This window comes from Equus caballus, chromosome 7 (genome assembly GCF_041296265.1).
Source record: "Equus caballus isolate H_3958 breed thoroughbred chromosome 7, TB-T2T, whole genome shotgun sequence".
Lineage (NCBI taxonomy): Eukaryota > Metazoa > Chordata > Mammalia > Perissodactyla > Equidae > Equus > Equus caballus.
This window is the reverse complement of record NC_091690.1, coordinates 2281628-2303193: the sequence shown is the minus strand read 5'-3', so window position 1 is coordinate 2303193 and position 21566 is coordinate 2281628. Positions and strand designations below refer to the sequence as shown.

Below are 21566 nucleotides of genomic sequence, written 5' to 3'. Positions count from 1 at the left end.
CCCACCCACCGCCCTCCTCCGCCTCCGCCTGGGCCCCCAGCATCGCCTCCGGACCAGCGCCGGGCCCTCCTCCCTGGTCCCCGGCTCCCGCCCTCACCCCCAGCCTGTCCTCCCCGCGGCCGCCACCAGAGGGCGCCCGGAGCCCCTGAGTCGGGCCCGCCTCCTCCGCCCGCAGCCCTCCAGGCTCCCCCTCCCTCCGGGAGAAGCCAAGTCCTCCCCGCGACCCCTCAGGCCCCCCGCACGACCTGCCCGGTCCCCTCCCTGCCCTCCCTCCTCCCTCCTCCCTCTGTCCCCCTCCTCCGTCTGCTCCAGCCACACGGGTCTCCTCGCTGTTCCTCCCACACTCCAGGCCTGGGCCTGCCCCAGGGCCTTTGCACTGGCTGTGCCCTCTCCCTGGAAAGCTGTTCCCTGAGGTAACAGCACGGCCCCTTCTCTTCCAGTCTTCCTACTCACATGCCACCTCCTCAGAAAAGCCCTTCCTGAACAGCCCGTCTCAAGTGGCCTCTACTGCTCGCCGTCGCCCTTCCCTGCTGTTTCTCTTCATAGATTAAGTCGTGATGCTAAGTGCTATCTCCGCGGCTGTGTCCGCAGCAGCTAGGAGAGTGCCTGGCACACAGGGGGCCTTCAAGGCCTATCAGCTGACCGACGAGTACATCAAACAGGAGGCGGATGTGGAGAAGTTGGGACCTTGCGCACGGCTGGTGGGAACGTGCAGTGGGGCAGCCGCGGCGGAAAACAGGATGATGGTTCCTCAAAACAAATTAAACATCAAATCCCCGTGTGAGCCCGCAATCCCACTGCTAGGTGTGTCTGCCCCAAGAAATCGAAGGCAGGGGCTCAAAGGGCTATTCGCCCAGCCACGCGCAGAGCAGCTGGATTCACAGCCGCCAAAAGCTGGAAGCACCCGAGTATCCCTGGACGGGTGATGAACACTCACAGTGTGGTCCCTCCACACCCTGGAATATTACGCAGCCATGAAAAGGAAGGAGATCCTGACACCTGCTCCCGCGTGGAGGGACCTGGAGGACGTGATGCTCAGTGACGTGAGCCAGACACAGAGGGTCACACTGTGTGGTCCACTCACAGGAGGTCCGCAGAGGAGCCACAGCCACAGAGACGGAAAGTGGATGGGGGGCCAGGGGCTGGGGGAGGGGTGGGGAGTCAGCGTTTCGTGGGGACAGAGCTTCCGTTTGGGGAGATGGAAAGTTCTGGAGACGGATGGAGGGGATGGTGGCACAACCGTGTGAATGTGTTTCATGCCGCTGAGCTGTGCGCTGAAAAATGGCGAAGATGGTAAACTTTATGTCTATTTTACCACAATTAGAAAAAAGTTGTTTAAGGAACACACGACTGAAGGAAGACGGCAGAGACCCCCTGGCTCACCCTCTTCAGTTTCTAGCCATGAAGGCGGGGGAGGGTGTGTCTCCCAGGGTATCGGCGACAGGGAGCATGTCCCTCATCTCAGGCCCCTGCCCCGTAACACAGAGGTGCCTCTCGCAGGGCGCTCCAGCCCCGCAGCACACACAGACGGACCTGAAGTCAGGGGCCAGGAGGAGCTCAGAGAGGGGATGCTGCAGGCACGGGCCCCTCAGGGCGGGGGGCGCACCCTGGGCAGGCGTGGCCGTGGCTCCCGTGAGCTGATCGCAGCCTGAAGGTGCGGGTTCCCAGCCAACCGCAGGGAGACCAGGGGACATCCGGGGACCTTCAGGGCCCCTCCGCTGCCCCCCACCCACCCCTGTCACCAGCAACAAGGAAATACGCCAGAAGGGGCCGCAGCGTTTAGGAACAAAATTTATTCCAATTTAAAACAATTCATTTCAGGAGAAAGATATGAAAAGTCGATTTCCATCGGGTGTCCCTGGATTAAGGGGTCAGGGCCCCACACGCTGCGCTGCGCCCGCAGTCCCCCCGGCCTGGTCGCGGGCGGCCCCGGCCCAGGAAGCTGGCATGGAGCGGATGGCGCCCCGCCCCCAGCACGCACAGTACATGCATTTCAAATGACAAAAGGTTTAAAAACAGCATTTTTATATAATATTCTTTTTTTAAATAGGTTAAGGGTTTAAATCGTCTGAAATCAGGACTGTGTAATATACAAGGCCGACTGGAGCACGTCCGCGCGGCGGGGGCGTTGGCACTGGGATGTCTCCCCGGCGGGGACCAGGGCGCCCGGGCGGCGGCTTTCCTTCTGCGGGGAGACAGGACCGGAGGGAGGTCGCCGCTCGGAGAAATCTCGATGGAGGTGAAGTTCACAGGGTGGAGAACGAGAAACCCACCCGCCTCACCCCCCGGGCGAGGGAGGGGCCGAGACCCCGGCCCGGCTGGCGTTGGCACGGAACCGGCCTCGGCGCCCGGGCGTGGGGGGCCCTGCTGTCCGCCCGGCGTTGGCCCTGCGATGCTTGGCACGCTGCCTACCTCGGGGAAGAGTTAATACTTGGGGGCCCCTCCCCATCCACGCCACCCCCCGGAGAGCCCATCCTGGTCCCTTCTTGTGATCGGGGCCCTGGAGAGGCGCGAGGACGCGGAGAGGCCGGCCCGTGAGGACCGGAGGGGCCCCGCCAGCAGCACCATCTGCCCCCCACTGCGGGCGCACCTGGGGGGGCGGCACAGAATGGCACGAGAAGGACCCTTTTGGCAGAGATGCCAAAGGGAAACGGGCTGAGAGGCTGGGGGCCCCCGGCCCGGTCTGACCCCCAGGAACGCCGCAGCCCGCAACTCCTGCCCGCCGCCTGCCCCCAGGGCCACGAGCCCCCTTCCTGCTCGGGCGCAGCACCGGCGGCGCGCACGGCCACTCCCGGCGCCGCGGGGCCCAAGGCATCGCCGGCAGTTCCCCTCCCGGTCCGTTTGTGCAAAAAAACAAAACCCACACATACAAAACAAAAACACTGTAGTGCTCGGTCTCCACCAGGTGAAGAGCCACCCCGCGCCCCCAGGAAGCGGCCCCGCGGCTCTGGCTCAGTGCGTGGCCGGGGCGGGGGGCCAGGCCTGGAGACCCCCCGGGCCGAGGCGCCCCCGACGGCCGGGCGATGGAGGCCACGGCCCCGCCTCTAAGGGACAGACCTGAGAATATCCCGACACCGTCCCCGCCCCGCGATCGCTCTTCCCAAATGGGCTGCAAAACGGAACACGACGGAAGCCGCTTCCAAGCGAGGGGCCTCCCCGCGGCTCCCCGGGGTCGGGGCCCCGGCAGTGGGGTGGGGATGGGGCGGCCGCACGGGGTGCGACAGGGCCCGGGGCGTCTCCTCCACGGTGGAGCGTACGCAGGGCGTACTCATCATTTTTTTCCGCAAAAAAAAAAAAAAGAAAAGAAAAATAATGGTCAGGCACTTCCCAGGGTGGGCAGCGGGGGGCGCCAGCCACCCACCCCCCCCACTTCTTGGAGTCCGGTGGGCAAAACACAGCGTCCGTCACGAGGATGCCAATAACTTAAAAAAAAGGGGGGGAAGTCGGAGTCCGTGCGCGCCCCTCCGCGGTGGAGGGGGCAGGAGTCCGGCGCCGGGGCTGCGGCCGCGCCAGGCCTGGGGTCGCCGGGGCTCGGCGCTCGCGGGTCTCATCTCCACTTGTCTCCGTTTTCCTTTTTTGATTCTTTTTCCTTTTTTTTTCTTTTTTTTTTAGAAAAAAGCGAGCCACAAGTCAAGGCCAGAAAAAGGCTGCCTTTGCGGCTGACAAAAGGTGAGAAGCTGCACGAATCGTGTAGAAACAAAGATGTACATCCCCTGATAACTGTGAAATAAAAACCATTTGTTAGAAATATGAAAAAAAACCCGTCTCCTCCGTGGGCAGAGCCGGGGCGGCGGGCGGCCCGGCGCGCGGCCGGAGGGGGGCCTGTCGCCGGCCCTCGGTCTCCCTCCGCGGCCGCCGGGGTCACACCAGGTTGTACTCCTTCAGGTTCAGCTGCAGGATGGTGTCCTTGACGGCGGCGAAGACGAAGCGGATGTTCTCCGTGTCGGTGGCGCACGTGAAGTGCGAGTAGATGATCTTGTCGCTGTCGGGGTTCAGGTCCACGAACATCTTCAGGATGAACTCGCGCGCGGCCTGCGCGTCCCGCTGCGGCCCTGGGGGGGCGGGGCGGTGAGCACAGCTCCCTGCCTGGGGACCCGGATCCGGGCCCCGGCCCCCGGCCCCGCGGGGACAGCTTCCCACCCGGCTCCGGGGCCGGCTGCCCGCGGTTTATGCCACGTGCTTCGGGGTCTGAGCCGGGGCCCCGCTGGGTGCAGCTTCCCGCACGTGCGCATGCGTGGGGGGTCCGCCCCGGGGTCCACTCAGGGCATCGGCCCATCCCCACCCACCCGGCCCTCGGCCCCCAGCCCCGGCCCCCTGGGCCGCTGCTGCTGCCCACGTGGACGCTCCCACCTCCTCCACACTGGAGCGGACCCTCCTCCTCGGCCTCGCTTCCCCCGACCGCGCTCACGCCGCACCCCAAACACACCCACAACCAAACAGGGCCGGCGCCGCACCCATGCGCTCGGGTACCCCCGCCCACGCATCTGCACACATACACACCCCTGTGCACACACACCGCCATGCACACCTGCAGACACGTGCACACGTGCATGGCCGCACCACCCTCCCTCCCGCCCAGCCCACTCGCCCTGGGGTCTCAGCGCATCACCCCCTGCCACTCCCTACGGCTCAGCCCCACGGGGAAGCCACCCGCCACCCAGGAGGCTGCGAGAGCCGAGAGCCACACTCCTGACCCCCTGCCCCCTCAGAGCACCGGCCCCGGTCTACAGGAGCACCCCACCGGAGCCGTCCCCAGGCCCAGCCCTGCCACCCCCATCCCTCCTCCCCGCTCCTCTAAGGGCCTGGGGGTCTGCAGGGAGCTGTTCGCCTCCCGTGAGGAGTGCGGGCCATCCAGGGAGCAGTCAGGACACGGTCCTGGTGTGTTGTCCCTGCCCTCGTTTCCAGCGCCTCGCTCCTCCCCACAGGGCCACCGAGCCCAAGGGGACTCCTGGCTCGGGCCATGGGCACGTGCGGACAGGCTGCCGAGTGGGGACTGGGAGTGTCCCGGCGTGGTGCTGAGCCCAGAGCCCCCTCGAGGACAGAACCCCCTGGGGACAGGCGGGCCTTTCTGCCCGTCAGAGGCCCGGGAGCAGCACCGAGCTGAGGCGAGAGGCGGCCCAGAGCCCCGGGGAGCTCCCTGGGGCACTGACGGTGCTGCCGGCCTCCAGAGGACCCCAAAAAACACCCTCCTTGCTGCCGTCCCTGATTCGCAGATGAGGATGCTGAGGCCCAGAGAGGGCAAGGGATGCGCTGGAGACACCCAGCACTCAGCCCTCCCCAACAGGCCCGGTAGGGTGTGGGGGCTCCAGAACCTTCTCCTGGTTCTGCGGGGGCCCCACAGGGAGCACGGGGCAGAGGGGTGAGGACGCCGCGGCCGCGCGCAGGCCCCCGCCCCGGGCTCACCGTCGAACTCGGGGAAGTAGTCGACGAGGTGGGAGTAGAGGATCTTATCCTCCAGCAGGTCCTTCTTGTTGAGGAAGAGGATGACGGACGAGTTCTGGAACCAGGGGTAGGTGATGATAGTCCGGAAGAGCGCCTTGCTCTCCTCCATGCGGTTCTGCGGAGGGAAGGCTGCGAGTGACGGCCCCTCCGCCGGGCCCCCGCGGGGACGCCGCCCTGCCCCAGGCCCTCACCTCGTTGTCCGACTCCACCAGGACCTGGTCGTACTCGCTGAGTGCCACGAGGAACATGATGGACGTCACGTTCTCGAAGCAGTGGATCCACTTCCTCCGCTCGGACCTCTGTCCTCCCACGTCCACCATCCTGCAGGGGCGGAAGCGCCGGGGATCAGTGCTGGGGCTGCCCACAACACGGCCTCCCCCCGACGAGCCATGGCCCCGGAGTGGCCAGCGCTGGCGGGAACGGCAGGGGTGCAGGGCCGCCCCTGGGGGCGCGACTGCTCTGAAAGGGCCCCGTCTACAGCACCGGGGGCGCAGCGCAGACCCCAGTGGGACCTGAGAGGGCCCACCCTCCCTCGCTGGGCAACAGGCAGCACCCGAGACCCCACAGCCGTCTCGGGCTCCCCCATGGCAACAGCTGGACAAACGGAGGGACAGGCACCACGGACGGGCCTCGGCCATCACGAGGGGACAGCTGTGGGGCACAAATGCTCGTCCCCTTCTTGGGCTGCGTGTACGGAATACCGACGACAGGCACAGACACAAGGGGGCCTTGAGTGTCACGGGCAGCTATGGGGGCTCTTCTTTCTACTTGTGAATTTCCTAAGTTTTCCACAATGAGGGGAGATGCTCTATTTTTAAAAGGAAAATGGAGATGGAGAGGTCAGGCCCGAACACCAGCCTGAGGAGGTGAGGTCCCCATGGCCACCCGTCCGCAGCTCGAGTGGAAGGCTGGGCTCGGATAGACATGGCGGGGGCGCCCAGGGGAGCACAGGCGGCCTGCACGCCGGCAGAGGCCCATCGCCCTGCAGGGCTCTCAGGGAGCGACCAGGAGGAGCGGGTGGACGGCAGGTGTGCCAGGGTGACTGTGAAGCCCCAGGAGGGTGGTGGCCAGCCGAGGGCCCCGTGCTTGGACGCCAGGCCCAGCCAGCAGCAGCAGCCAGTCTGGGGAACCCAGCGGGGCCGTGAGGTCGGAGGCCACAGCCTCTGGAGCGTGAGCCTCCCCAGGACGGGGCCAGAACGCAGGCCCCAGGGGCAGTCTCCACACCAGGTCCTGTTTGGGACCAGGCTCATGTCCTCACGCATCGGGGCGACCACGCCATCAGTCAGTGCCGGCCGGGCTCGCACTGGGGCCGGGCCACGAGCTCGGTGCCGGCGCCCCCAGCCTGCCTTCTGTGAACACACGACCGGAGGAAGGGGCGGCCGGAGGAGGGGCAATGCCGGCAGAGGAGTGGAGGCCATGTGTGGCTCAGGCACCCAGTGGGCGCGTTCAGTGGGGTTGCGGGGGTATAGGGAAAGGCCTCCGGGAGGAGGTGACGCCACTGCCTGAGCTCCAGGAGGGAGCAGGGACGGGCACTGGGGCAGAGGCAGGGCGAGACCGTGTGAGGGACCCCAGGACACCAGGACACAAGGGCACAGGCAGCCCCCACATGAAGCAGGGGCCCAGCAGGTCTCGGGCGAGGACACAAACCCTCGAAACAAACCCAAGACACTCCCCAGACCCCGGCAGGGCGGGCGCTTCAAGGCTCCAGGGCAGGAGACCGCGGCCAGCGGCACAGCTGCCCGCCTCCGTGGGAGGAGCCCCTGCCCGGGGAGGCCCCGTGACAAGTGCAGCGAGGGAGGCGTCACGGCCGGGAGACAGGCCCACCAGAGCCTGCGCCTCAGTGCACGGGGCCGAACGGTGTCCCCCAGATTCAGTGCCCCCGGAACAGGGAACGGCCAACATGGAAGCAGGGCAGGGCGGATGTAACTGGCTGGGATGAGCCCTGCTGGAGAGGGGGCCCTGGTCCAAGGACCGGGGTCTTTACGAGAATAAGGGACACGTGGACGCAGACACACAGGGAGGCCATGTGATGATGGAGGCAGAGATCGGGGTGACGCGTCCACAAGCCAAGGGACACAAGGACTGCCAGGGACCCCAGAAGCCGGGAGACATGGGACAGACGCCCCCTCACAGTCTAGAAGGACCAGCCCTGCGACCCCCGATCTCAGACTCCGGCCTCCAGGACTGGGAGAGCACAAATGTCTGCGGGTGGAAACTGCCCGTCTGTGGTCATCTGTCGTGGCCGCCCCAGGAGACCACACTTGGCCTTGCCGCTAGCGGCTCTGGACAAGCTGCGGCCTCGCTGAGTGGCGGGGTGCGTGTCCTCGGGGACGGCACCGAGTCCACTCCGGCCGCACAACCTGCCAGGACTGGACCCTGAGGGAGAGCTTGTCCCTTTTACAACATGTTGAGAGGCACAGCGGCCCGGAAGCCCCGTCACCTGGCTCTGCATGGGTCCCTGGGGGCCTTCAGGTTCCCTCCGCCACGCCCTGCTCTGGCCGGGACTCTGGGCCACCCCCCATCCGCACACGCACCGGCACCCTCCCTGCTGCGGCCCCATTGCACAGGCCCCGCCCAAGCCTCCAGGCCCCTCCGGCCAGCCCCCGACCCCTCGAGGTCACGGCCACCCAGGCAGGGCTTCCGCTAACACTCAGTGACAGTCACTGTTTACAAGTCTTCTCTCCTCCTGGACCAGAAGCTCCCTGACAGCAAAGCCCGGGGGCCAAGGAGCCTTCCGCTGCCCCACGACAGGGCCTCGGGGTCTGGGGGACCAACGGCCTCGCCAGCTCGCAGAGCCCCAGGCCGCCAGCCGCCCCCCGAGGAAGCCACGCGCAGATACCTGAAGATGATGTTCTCCAGATCGAAAGGGTACTCGATGATGCCCGTGGTTGGCACGCGCACCCGCAGCACGTCCTGCTGGGTGGGCAGGTAGCCCAGAGTGGCGATGCGGTCCACGTCCGTCAGGTAGCTGCAACACAGTGGGACGGGCGCGCTCAGGCCAGCTGCCCGGGCACATCCCGGCCACCGCCGGTCCAAGGGGCACAGCACCGTGCTCGCTGGCGGGGTCTGAGTCGGCCCAACACCCCCGGACAAGACAGGACGCTGGGGTCGCTGTGGGGCCCTGCCCACCCCCGACCGGGGAGGAAGGACCCGGTCAGCGGCTGGGTCTCTGGGGACACAAAGGACGCCAAGCAGGGAAGGCTGGGCCGTCAGAGGCCGGTCTGAGGGACCCCAAGCAGGCGCTGCGGGGCCAGGGCCAGGGCTGGGGCTTCCAGGGATGGCCCCTCGGCTGGAACTGCTGCAGATTCACAGAAAGGCCGCAGGCACCAGAGAAGATTCCAGAACATGGCCCGCGCCCCCAGCGTGGTGTCTCCGTTCCTCTAGCACATGTGCCACGCCTGCGCCCACGTTCTCTCTCAGTCCCCCACCCCGGGTCCCTGGATGTCCCTCGCGCCCGCTCCCGCCGGGCCCCTACTCACTACTTGGCGGAGTCGGAGAGCTGGTACTCGCGCCTGCGGTCGTAGCACTCCTGGATGCCGGGGTCAGCCCACAGCGTCTTGATGGCGCTGACGTACCGGTGCTCGAAGGTTGTCACCTTCTCCACGTCCACTTCCCGGATCAGGAGCGCGTTGGCCTGCGAGGTGGGAGGGCAGAGGCTCACCGGGGGCCTGGCCACACGGAGGCCCCGGGACACGGCCGCGCACCCAGCCCCCGGCGGCCGGAGTCGGGCCCATCGGCTCCAGCTTCCCGGGAACACGTGTCAGAAAGAAGCGAGGGCGCCAGCAGCCACTGTCCCTCAGGGGGAGGAGCCAGGCAGCTCCTGGGAGCGGCCCGCCCGGCCCCCGCGTCCCCAGGGTGGGGGGCTGCCCTGGCGGCTCTGGCAGGTGGGAGCAGGCAGGGGCTGGGAACGAGCACACAGACACCTGAGTGAGCTCTCTCTCTCTACAAAACCACCAGGCGAAGACCCCGGGAGGAGATCCCAGCCTCCCAACAGGACAGGGAGCCGACAGCACCGCCGGCAGCTCCCGTCACAGTGAGGACACCGAGTCACAGGGAGCTGCTGTGACAAACGAGGCTTGCTCCTTTGGTCTCTGCCCCCGTTTCCTGGCACACAGCTCCTTGAACCCTTGTCATCTCTGAAGTGACAGTGTCATTTGTGTGGGAATGAGATGACTGGGGGCTGGGGGCCAGGGGACCACCCATGGGCGGGGAGGGGCTGGAGCGGGACTCAATGGCCAGTGGCCCACGGCTTAATCAGCCCCAGAGGGCCAGACAGCCCCAGAAAGCTGACTAACCGCGGCTTCATGCAGATCGGGGACGAGCGACCTGGCTCTGTGGAGGGCCAGAGAGGCCACACTCTCAGCCACTGCAGCAAAAGCCACCAAGGACAATATGCAAATGGCAGGGTGCAGCCGCGCATCACTAACGCCAGAGTTAGGAAAGCGGCCGCGGTGTGCGCCCATTCTGGATGCTGATGGAGATCTGTGTCCCACCGTGAGCCTCTGGGGGGGCCTCGGCTGAAGAGATGGGACCAACCAGACCCCAGGGGCCCCACACACAGGGCCCCACAGCCAGGCCAGTGGGGCCCCCCCCCAGTGCCTGGCCCTGTGGGTGCCCTGATCCCTGTGAAGTGGGGGAAAGGGAAGCAAGGCGCCAATCGGAGCCACATCAGAAACCTGGCAGATTGACCTTCCTAAGCCTCAAAGCAAATGACTCATGTAAGTCATATTTGAACAAAAATGGACTCCACGCCACATGTCAGCCGGACGCAACGTCTGGTGTGTGAGGGGCCACTGAGGACAGAGCCACAAGAGCAAAGCAGGGAGGCCAGGGGCGCTGGCTGGGCGAGCAGGGGGCGGCTCCCCCAGAGGGCGCACTGCCGCCACCACGGGGCACAGCTCCACTCCCCATACACGCCCAGGAGCTGAGAACAGGCGTGCAAACACCCACACACCAATGTCACTGAGGCACGATTCACAAGAGCCAAAAAGTGGACACGACCAGATGTCTGCTGGCAGTCAACAGACACAGCATGTCCACCCACACACTGGAATATTACGCAGCCATGAAGAGGAGCGAGGCCCTGACACAGCTGCACGTGGACAGACCTGCACACACAACGCTCAAGGAGAGAAGCAGACACAGAAGGACACACGGCGTGTGATCCCATGGACGGGAAACGTCCAGAACAGGCAGATCCACAGACAGAGAGCGGGCTCGTGGGGGCCAGGGGCTGGGGAGGGGGTGGGGGTGACTGCTGGTGGGGACGGGGCTTCCTCTTAGGGTGACGGAATGTCGACTCTGTGAATGCACTAAAAACCAGGGAATTCGGCCCTCTAATCGAATTGTATGATGTGAGAATTTTATCTGAATAAAGCTGTTACTATAGAACACAGGAGAGAAGTACCCCCTGCCATGAGGGGTCACCCAGAGGATCAGACATAGTGTGGCCCTCTGAGGGGGCCAAAACCAGTAGGTGAGCTCGCACTGCCCAGCCCGGGGGCGGCTACCAGGGCCCGGCACCCCCGTCTGCCACATGGGCTGCTGACAGCTGCGTGGCAGGGAGTCTGGGGTCAAGCGGACACGCCCGGCACGGAGGCCAGTGGCCTCCAGAGGCAGTGCGTGGCGGGCCGGAGGCCGTCAGGGGCGGGGCCGGAGGCGGGGCCGCGCGCGCGCCTCACCTTGTTGTGCTCGTGCTTGTACAGGATCCTCAGCGTCTCCATGGCGCGGATCATGGCCTGCATGGCGGTGAAGATGTTCTGGTACACCAGCTTCGTGAAGCCCCGCTTGTCCTCCTCCGAGTAGCCGGCCCCGTGGATGATGCGCATCTGCTTGATGAACGTGCTCTTGCCGCTCTCGCCGGTGCCTGCGGACGCACGCGGGGCGGGCAGGTGAGCGCGGCGCCAGGACCCGCCCTCCGCGCCCCTGGCTCAGCCGCCCTCGGAGGGGGCGTGGGGCGCACCCGTCCAGCGGGCAGCCGCCCTGCAAAGTGTGTCCCCGCCTTCAACCTCCTCCTCCTCCAGCACACCGCGTCCTGCACGAGAGGAAACTGAGGCCCAGAGAAAGGAAGCGCGGCGTCTGCGCCCCCACTGCCTGCCGGTCACAGCGACTGGAGCTGCCACGTCTGGAGGTGACAGGGCTGCAGAGGAGGACGCAGAGGCCGAAAGGCTGAGACCCTCCCCAGGTGGGAGTGCCACCACCCTCAGAGTCGCGCCTCCAGTCCCTCTCTGTGGCCTTCGCTCCATGCTTTCCCGCGCCCCCGGGACAAGCGAGCCTGACCTGAGCGCCTCTCCCCTGACCCGGGCCGCTCCTCCACCGCGAGAGCCGCCCGAGCACTGTCCTCCGGGGCAGGGGCTTGGCAGCCGCATCGAAGGCCACGCGGTTCGAGGGCCAGATCGAGTCCCAGGGCACCATATCGTCACCCCACGATCCCCAAAGGCTCCTTCCTCGTTAGCCCCGAACCTGGAACCCTGCCCCACATCAGCCACCCACCGCTGAGCCCCCGGCTGCACCCAGCGTGACCACGGCACCCGGACGACCCCGAGCCCCACGTCCCAGGTCCCCCCAGAGGCCCCCCGGCTCGCCACTCCCGCGCATCCACTCTCTCCCCTCCGCCCCAGTGGGCACGATCACATCACTGACCCCTGCTGGGCCCCGCTCTCCCTCCGTGAGTGAGGGGACACCACCTCCCGAGGCCCTTCCAGGCGGGCACGCTGACCCTGAGGGGGGCATGGTGGTCGGCTGCCTCGCAGGATCGAGGGGCCCAGAGCGTCGGGCTGGAAACCGTGAGACAAGGGGCCACACGGCCGGCTGTGTCCTCATCCCAGCTCGCGATGAGCCGCAGTCTCAACGCCTCCCGTGCGACTCGGGGTCCTGGGGACCCCAATCCCGCACCAGCACCGACGCTGCTGGGGCCCCTCCTGTTCAGCCTCTCCCCGCCCACCCTCCCCCCTGCCACCCCCGGTCAAGGACCACTGCCTCCCGCCATGAGCAGCAAACCCGTCTCCCACCCCCATCCGCCCTGCGCACGGGCCGGCAGCCACAGCCGTCTCCAACACGTCCACACACCTGCCTCGTCCCAGAGGCACAGCCCGACTCCTCTCGAGCCCGCCTGCCCCGGGGACCCGTCCTAACCAGCAGAACATGGCGAACGATACGCATCACTTCCGGGACGAGGTGACACATGGCAGGCGCTTCCTCCTGGCGCTCTGGACCCCTGACCACGGGAGGCAGCGCTGTGCTGTGGGGAGGCCCACGCAGCGAGGACCCGAGGCCTCCACCAACAGCCACACAGGGGAACCAGCTCCGAAGTGGCTCCTCCAGCCCCAGTCGAGCCTTCAGATGAGGCAGCCCTGGACAACAGCCTGACCTCAACCCCACGAGAGACCCCCAGCTGGGACCCCCAGGTTCCTCACCCTCGGAAATTGAGAGATAATTGTGTGGTTTCAAGCTACCGAGTTCTGGAGCGACTTCACCACACAGCAAGGGACAACTTCTGAACTCTAAGAACACACTGCCTGAGACCCCCACTCAATGCCCCCGCGGGGGCCACTCGCTCACAGACTGAACCCAGTGGCCCCTTCTGGGGACTCCGGACCCCCACATGTGCCCCATCCCGCTGCTCAGGCCCATCCTCACCACCCTGAGTCGGCCCAGCCTCTGCCCACCACGCATGTGCCCGAGCTGCACCCACATCCTCGGTGCTGTCCTCACACAGCCACCTGTGAAACGGCCTGCCGCCATGTGCAACTCAGCTGCCCCCACAGTGTCCACCTGCCCAGCGGGGTCTCTGGGCTGGAGGCCCATCGGGAACCGGCTGCTCACCCAGCCCCAGTGTTGCGGCCCCAGTGCATCCTGCCCGCCCTGGCACGAACCACCAACAGATGTGGTCTCACAGGCTCCACCAGCTGCCCGCCAGGAGAAAAACAGGCCCCAAACAGCAAGGGCGCTCGAGCCCCCTGGTCAGGCCTCGCCCTGGCCACGCAGACCCCACTCGCTCCCAACCACGCAGAGCACAGGGCACGGCCGCCTAGGCTCTGAGCTCCGCCAACACCGGCCTGAGCGAAGCAACGCGACACGAGACACCTGCACACAACCCGGGACAGGTTCACATGTAACTGCCAGACCGTAGCATCAGCCCGAATGGCCTCCCCTGGCAGATGGCTGCCATCTGTGCCTTCTGTACCACAATCGCCACTCAGCAATGACAAGCTGCCGCATGTGGACACACAGCAGCCCGATGGCCTCCGGGAATGAGAGGAAAAAGCCGCCCCGGGGCTTGGACAGCGCAAGGCTCCGTTCAGGGAATGTTTCTGAGCTGACGAGGCTGCAGGGTGAGAGGACATAGGGGCTGCTGCGGGCTGGTGGGTCGTGGGTCCCCAAGGTGCTGGCGACATTCACACAGAGGGCGGCGGTGGGTCTGCGCCCACACAGGTGGGGACGCTGAGGGACAAGCGCACGAGACACCTCCCCATGAGGAAGCCGGGCGGCTCCAGTTCCGCGCTGCAGGCGGACCCCAAGTCCACGTCCGAGGCCCCTGACCCCCTCCACCGTCGCTTCCCAGAAACGCCCCTGAGGACAGGAGCCACCCCATCGGCCCCATATGACTGGCCCCCCGCGGAAACCACAGTCACAGCCCCCCCAGCGCCCCACTGGTTCTGCTCCAGAGGCCGCTGCCCAGTCACCGTTGTGAGGCCTGCGGTCCCCTGTCCCCTCTCGAGGGGTTCTGCCTGCGGCCTGCGCCCCAGCCCCCGCCCAGGCCCAGCTCCAGAAGGCGCTGCGCACGCTTTCTCAGAATGAACTTAGTCCCATCCACCAAGCCGGCTCTGTCCGCGTCCCCCACACGTCCCCCGTGCTGGGGCCGGGCTTGACTGGTCATTTCTCCAGGAACAGGAGCACCTGGGGTCCAGCCCAGGGGTCGGAGGTCGCACTCCAGCACGGGGCGGGGACAGCGGGGACAGGGCCGGCCTGGGAGCCTGCAGGACACCCTCTGGGCACACTCCCAGTCCAACCTCGGTGAGGACCTGGGGAAGAGGCGGCACGCGGAGGGAAGGCGCATGCAGGGGAGGAGGCAGCACCGGCCCCCCTCCAGCCAAGACCCAGGCCAGCAGAAGGGGGGATGGGGGAGCGGGTCTGCGGACACCCTCTCAGTGTCGGGGAGAGGAGGGCAGGGCAGGAAGTTGGCCACGACCTGGCGACGAGAACGCGACTGTTGGAGTCCACAGTGGGGCCCGTGGCTGCCGCCTGGCTGTCCACAACCACGGGAACCCCCAGAAGGCGGGGAGGCCCAGGTGACGGCCCTGCCCAGACCTAGAGTCCTGGCAATGCAGCCCGAACCCAGGACGGACCTCGAGCTGTGTCAATGGCCTGAGATCAAAGACAGGGCACCGACCTCTTGCAGGTGATGGAAAAAATGCCAAACCCGCGTGCAGCCGAGAACCACGATGACAAACTTCCAGCCCCACTCATTCATTCATTCCTTCCTTCCTTCCTTCACTGAGGTCACACAGCAGGTAACTGTCGGATCTCAACAGACTCGGGTCTCCTGGCCTCACAACCACAGGTCCCCCAACCCCTCCCCCCGCCCCCAGGGCATCTGTCTCTCCTTGTTCTGCTACGACCATCACTCAGGGCCGTGAGAAAAGGCAGGTGCCCTGGGGGAAGTGCTCCTCAGCCAGCCGAGGGCCCAGCGACAGAAAGGCACCAGCGGGCGCCGACAGCACAGGAAGGAGGTGAGAGCTTGCTGCCCCGAGGCGACGGGAAGCCACGGGCGGTGATGGCATGGACCTCTGGACTCGTCACGTCGTCTTATCTCCACTCCAGGCCAAAGTGGGCTGGGGCCGGCACAGGGTTGCTGTCCCCTGCCCGGGCCCCCCAGTGCCGACACCCACCGCCCCTCGGCCGGGCCCCACGCCTGCTGCGACTGTGAGGTTTTGGCGGGCGTCCCTCACCCACCACGTGCCTTCTGAGCCCACTGTGTCCCTATGTACTGGGCCGTGCTGCAGCCCTTCCTGACGCCCCCAAGGGTCAGGGGCCTGGTGTGAGCCCCCCATCCTGCCCAACCCCGCCGTCCAGCTCAGCTGCAGGTGCGTTGGCAGGGCCGGGGCCTGGGGCCTGGGCACAGACCGCACCCGCTGCCCAGCTCACGGACATCTCCACGGGGCCTCAGAACCCAGACCTGCTTCCCAAACTCCCGCCCCCCGGGCCTCCATGCGGGTCTGACCTGTCACCTCTCATCCCCTCCAGCTCTACGCCCCGACTGAGGTCCCAGAGCACACCGACAGGACGGTTGCCACAGCAGTGTCCACCAGGCCCAGCCGGGGCCGCTCCTCTGACGGTGCTCAAGGTGCGCCCACCACGCACAGCACCCTCCAGGTGCTGGGGGTCAGAGCGGGCAACGAGACGGCTGAAGCTCGGAGACCCTGCTGTGGGGCAGGGAGACCCCGCCCAGCGGCAGAGGGACCCGCTGACCCGTGTGGACAGCGTGTTGGAATAAAAGGAACAAGAGAGGTGGCATTCCCCAGCTTCACAACCATCACCTCGTTAACCCTCAGACTAGTCCTAAAAAAATCAGCACGAGTCTCCCATTTCACAGAAGAGAAAACAGAGGCTCGGGAGTCACGTGGGGCCAGAAACCCCAATCCAGCACCTTCTGGCACTTTCTAGCTCGTCCTGGCTAGCTCCCTCCTAAGGCTGTTCCACAGCTTTTAAATAGGAACATGCGCAAAGCTTCCAGTAGGAACAAAACACAAAACACAAAACAGCTTCTCCTACTTGCTGAGGGCCTACTGTGTGCAAAGACTGCCTACTGTGTGCCTAGTGCATGGCTGGCATCCTCACCTTCAGTCCTACAACAAAGCCATAGGTAGGGGCATCGTTCCCCCCAGACAGACGAGGAAGACGAGGCTGGAAAACATGGCCTGATCACCAGGGTCCCACCACTGCGCTGGCCACCCGGGGCCATCCCAGCCCGACAGGAGGCCTGAGGAGGGACCCAGCTGGGAGCTGTGCCCTGGAGCCCCCATCTGCAGACACATGGGAGCCGAAGGCCACAGGCCAGGGGCACGGGGCCCGCCTGAGCAGGGGGCCTCACGTCCAAGCGCACTGTGAGGACACCAAGTCACTCCCGTTCCCCGGGGGAAGCAAATTCAGCAAGCAAATCAGAGTCACTCAGCAAACCTCTCTGAGGCCTGCCCAGCGCTGTGCCCCCGGCCGTGGGGTGCGAGGACCCCAAGGTGGGGGGCGGTGGAGGGACCGGCAGGGAGGCACAGGGAGCCCACAGGCCCTGCCCCAGGAGCTGGCAACACCGTGAGCAGCTGCACTGAGTGCCCACCGGCCAGCCCGAGCCGGGAGCCGGTGCTGGGAGCAGCTCGCGCTCCTCCAGGACAGACATGGGCGCTCCCACAGCCCGCGGAGACGCCCCACTCTGTCGCCACTCGGGGACCCCAGGCGAGCAGGCCGCCAAGCCTGACCCTCCTCTGTGAATGGCCACAGCTCCCAGCGGGAAAGGAGGGCCCCACGGGGGACCCAAGACAGGCCGGCTCCTCCTGACTGCGGTCCACTCTGCCCACTCGCTCGGCTGGAGCCCCAGACCAGACCCGCCCCGCCCGGCTCCGACTCTGCACCCAGCGCCACCTGGGACGGAGCAGGGACCGTGGCTGGCACCCCTCCTGCCCGCGCTCTTGTCCGTGCTCCATCCCGGACCCCGCCCGCCGCGCCAGCCCCCGCCAGGAGCAGCGAGGCCACAGACATGCTCACGGGGCTGCCCGGGGATGGCTGCGCCACAAAAATCAGAAAGTGAAACCTTCTGTGGTTAGAAATCAGAGTAAAGCACTTCCTCCGGCCCGGCCGCAGCGGCCAGGACAGCTCGGCACCGCGCGGGGACGGCCCGCCTGAGTGCACCACCGCTGTGGTCGCGGCCCGAGTGTAGGGCCAGCCCGAGCCCGCGACACCCGCGAGGCCCCTGCCACACCAACTGCCCCTCACCAGGAGTCCTTGCAGGGGCCCAGCCCTACAGCCCCAGCAAGGGGACAGGGTGATCCCGGTTGGGGCAGGGACCCGAGGGAAGGCAGATCCTCATGCGTCCAGGGACAGCACCCCAGGGAGCAGACCCTCAGAGCAAGAAAGCAACGCACGGGAGAAACGTCCCGGGGGCCTCGGAACTGTGGCAGCCCCAGGGTCATCAGGGTGGACGAGGCCACCCAAGGGCACTCCCCACTCTCCCAGTGGCCGGGAGGCTCGCCCTTCCCGCCGGCTGCCACACCCCACTCGGGTTCCGGCCGTGTCCCTGCCCCTCGGGGCCATGCAGCAGGATAGGAAGCCCGGACAACCGGCCGCCCTGCTTTATTTAGAAACCCCAGGCCGCGGGCCTCCAGGAACGCGCTTCCCATGGAAGGCGTCACTCTCCCTGCCGAGGGACAGACAAGCGCCTCCTCGGTGGTTCCTGCCAAGAAACCGAAACCTGACGGCAAAGGAGACGATGGAGGCAGAAGGCAGCCGGGGCCCTGGCCCCAGTGGCTCCCCACGGGCTGCAGCCCCGGCCCCAGGTTCTCTTCAGTAAAACGGGGGAGCGAGGGGCCGACCCCGTGGCCGAGTGGTTAAGTTCGCGCGCTGCGCTGCAGGCGGCCCAGTGTTTCGTTGGTTCGAATCCTGGGCGCGGACATGGCACTGCTCATCAGACCACGCTGAGGCAGCGTCCCACATGCCACAACTAGAAGGACCCACAACGAAGGATATACAACTATGTACCGGGGGACTTTGGGGAGAAAAAGGAAAAATAAAATCTTAAAAAAAAAAAAAAACGGGTAGCGACACTGGTCCCCAGGTCCACGGGCCCCAGGCTGGCGGCAGCGTGTGCACTGCGGACAGGGCTGCCCCCTCCTACTTCCCACCAGACGACACGTTAACGAGGCCGCAGCCCAGACCACAGAACCCATAAAGGTGCGTGTGCCACATGCACGCGTGCACACACTGCGCCCTGAGTGTGCACACACACGCACACATGCGGCCCGACAAAGCCATTGCTTCTCGAGCATTCACAAATGTCTGACATGACTATCCACGCTGATTACATACCAGCTCTGCCACACACGTCTGCGCTGTGCTACCACGAGGCAGGGGCCTCAGACAGGGGCGATCCCGCCCCCAGGGGACACGAGTGACACATGGGGACATCAGTGGTGGTCACAGTGGGGGTGCTCCTGGCATGGAGTGGGTGGGGCTGGGGATGCGGCTCCACACCCTGCAGCGCCAGGGCGGCCCCTGGACCTCGGCCCGGCATTTACAGCTTGTCCTCCTAGTGTCATAAACCTTCACTTTGGACCCGTGAGCTCCTGAGACAGGAGCAGGAATCCCTGAGCAGGCTAGCGGGGGAGGGTTGGGTGCCGTCTGGGGTCACACGGGGAGGAGGGGGACACAGACACAGGTGCTCCAGCAGCCGACTCTAGGGGGGCATAGGTCACTGGCCGTGGGATGTGGGCCAGGCCTGCCAGCCCAGGGAGAGCAGAGACCGAGGCTGCAGGAGCTCGGGCTGCTGACCTGCATCCTTGAACCCCACCACCATCTACAGCCTGGGGGCGCTCCGGAGGCAGCGGGGAGGCTGGAGGCTCACGCAGCCCTGGGCAAGGCCGGCTGGTGATACTGTGAAGATGCCAGTCATGTCCAAAGTGCGCTCCAACATAAAGTCCACGCGCGCAGCCAAGGCCGGCCAGCGCCACACTGTCACCAGAGTGCCACCCGGAGAAGCCCACTGCCGGCTCCCTCCAGGCTCTGAGGTTACTCCCCGCCTGTCTGTCTGGGAAAGACGGCCAAGTGCATAGCTTTTAGGTAAATCAGAACATATGTACAAAAACCCAGAGAAGATATTTCATCAAGGCGAGTACCCGGTGGGTCCCTGTGGGAGGGAGAAGCAGTGCGTTCCTGCCAAGACCTGCCACCCCACAAAGGGCCCCCAACGCCGCTCATCCATCAAACTCAGTGCCTCTAAACCCTCCCCTGTTCTGCGGGTACCCCCTCCGTGACAGCCCTTCCCATGGGGCCCCGGGCCCACCGAGGCTACTCTGAGCGCGAGCGAGCATCCCGCCCTTCCCCAGCAGGCCTGCCCATCCCTGCAGCCCAGGCCCCGCAGAGCTCAGCGGAAGGGCAGGCTGGGTTTCTGTTCTGTAAACGACCTTGCTGCCTTTGACAGCAAAGCTAAGGCCTTCAACAGCCCTTATTTGGGGTGACAACACTGTGCCCACGGCTGGGCCGCCGGGCTCCCTGCAACAGGTGTGCCTTGGGGCAACGGAGACCACGGCATCTTCTCCAGGAGAGGAAGGAGAGGACGCAGGAGAGGGAACGGGGATGTTCAGAACACCCTCGAGGCCCCTGCAGGGTCTGCCCGGCCAGGCCTCTGGCTAAAACCGAAACCTGAGATGAGAGGGAAGGCCATCCTCCCCCAAGGGGTGGACCCCACTGGGGAGGGCAGCGGGGGCAGGGAGCGGGGCTGGAGGGCACAGGGCTCCACCTGGTGGGAGGAGAGATGGGATGCTGGGAGGTGAGGGGCGCCGTGTGGATGGCAGCCCAGAGGGCTGGTCCTGAACTGCTGCAGGGAGCAGCAAGGCGGGACACTCAGTGGAGTAGGGACAGGGGCCAGCCCTGTGTGCGGAGGGGGTCGTCACATGAGGAGGGGCGGAGGACAGAGCCTCCAGGCTTCTGCGGACCTGACCTCGACAGGAGAAGCAGGGGCTGACCCCTAGGGGTCCAGAGACTCCACCTGGACAGCAGAGACAAGGGATGGCCCCTAGGGATCCAGGGACTGCACCTGGACAGCAAAGGCAAGGGATGGCCCCTAGGGGTCCAAGGACTCCACCTGGACAGCAAAGACATGGACTGACCCTGAAGGAACCTGGGACCTGATGTGGACAGGACACTCAGGAGCTGACCCTGCAGAGACTGAAGGGCTCTGGAGGTGGAGAGCATGGGCAGGGTCAGGCCCCACCTGGCTGGCACAGGCACCTGACCCTGTGGCCCCGAGCTGGACAACACAGGTGGGCGCTGACCCCATAGAAACTGAGGCCTTGCTATGGACAGCACATGTAGGGGCTGACCTGAGGCCCCAGGGCCCACTGTAGACAATTCAGACTCAGGGTGGGGGCAGCACGGGCAGAGGTCTGTCCAGCATGGGTGGAGACGGACCCCCATGTCCAACATGGGCAGGAATCGGGGCCCCCGTGTCCAACACAGGCAGGGACTGGTGTCCAGCCTGGGGAGGGATCAGTGTCCAGCATGGGCATGGGATCGGGGTCCGGCCTAGCCAGAGATCAGCCCCCATGTCCAGCCCAGGAGGGGGATCAGGGTCCAGCCTGGGCGGGGACCGGCCTCCGTGTCCAGCCAGGGCGGGGACTGGGGTCCAGCCAGAGCGAGGATCGGCCCCCACGACCAGCACGGGCGGGGGTTGGGGTCCAGCCCGGGCGGGGATCGGGATCCAGCCAGAGCGAGGATCGGCCCCCACGTCCAGCACAGGCGGGGGTTGGGGTCCAGCAGGGCAGGACTCGGTCCCCATGTCCAGCACGGGTGGGGATCCGGGTCCAGCTAGAGCGAGGATCGTGGTCCAGCCCGAGCGGGGATCGGCCCCCGTGTCCAGCCCGGGCGGGGATCGGCCCCGGTGCGCCCGCAGGCCCGGCCACTCACCAAGCAGCAGCAGCTTGAGCTCGCGCCGGGCGTCGCGCTTGTCCCGCCGCAGCTGCTTCTCGATCTCGGCGTTGATGCGCTTGGACTCCTTCACCTCGTCGCTCAGGCAACACGCCATCATGGACTCCAGAGTCATCGTCCCGGCCCCGGCCGCCCGGCCGCCCCCGCCGCCCCCGCCGCCCCCCGCCCGCCCTGCCCGCTGCCGCCGGCCGCGCCCGCCTGGCCTCGGCGCTCGGCCCCCGGCCGGCCGGTCCGCTCGGCCGCCTGCGAGCGCCGGTCCTCCTCGGCCGCGCTCTCTCGCCCGGCCGCCCTCCGCCCGCGCAGCCGCCGCCGCCGCCGCCGCCAACCGCAGCCGCCGACCGAGCGACAGCGCCGCACAACCTAACCCGCGCGCGGACGGCGCCGACGGGCGGGCGGCGCAGCCAATGGGAGGGGGCGGCGGCCCGCGCGCCGCC

General features: G+C 66.5%; 1 protein-coding gene across 1 annotated transcript; it reads right to left on the bottom strand.

The window, feature by feature from the left end:
• Positions 1–1778: 1778 nt before the first annotated feature.
• GNA11 (G protein subunit alpha 11) lies at positions 1779–21300 on the bottom strand. The gene is made up of 7 exons (XM_023646411.2): positions 21112–21300; positions 11124–11308; positions 8922–9076; positions 8282–8410; positions 5634–5763; positions 5404–5557; positions 1779–4052 (listed from the first exon to the last, which is right to left on the bottom strand). The coding sequence occupies exons 1-7, from the start codon at positions 21245–21247 to the stop codon at positions 3862–3864; spliced, it is 1080 nt and encodes a 359-aa protein (XP_023502179.1). The 5' UTR covers positions 21248–21300; the 3' UTR covers positions 1779–3861.
• Between the last annotated feature and the right edge of the window lie 266 nt (positions 21301–21566).

What these genes read in the sequence shown, in the direction of transcription:
- GNA11 (XM_023646411.2), bottom strand. Translation starts at nt 21,247, where the DNA reads ATGACTCTGGAGTCCATGATGGCGTGTTGCCTGAGCGACGAGGTGAAG. An exon ending in TGGTGGAGTCGGACAACGAG is followed by an intron (nt 5,558 to 5,633) that starts GTGAGGGCCTGG and finishes TTCCCTCCGCAG; the next exon opens with AACCGCATGGAGGAGAGCAA. An exon ending in CTACTTCCCCGAGTTCGACG is followed by an intron (nt 4,053 to 5,403) that starts GTGAGCCCGGGG and finishes CCGCCCCCCCAG; the next exon opens with GGCCGCAGCGGGACGCGCAG.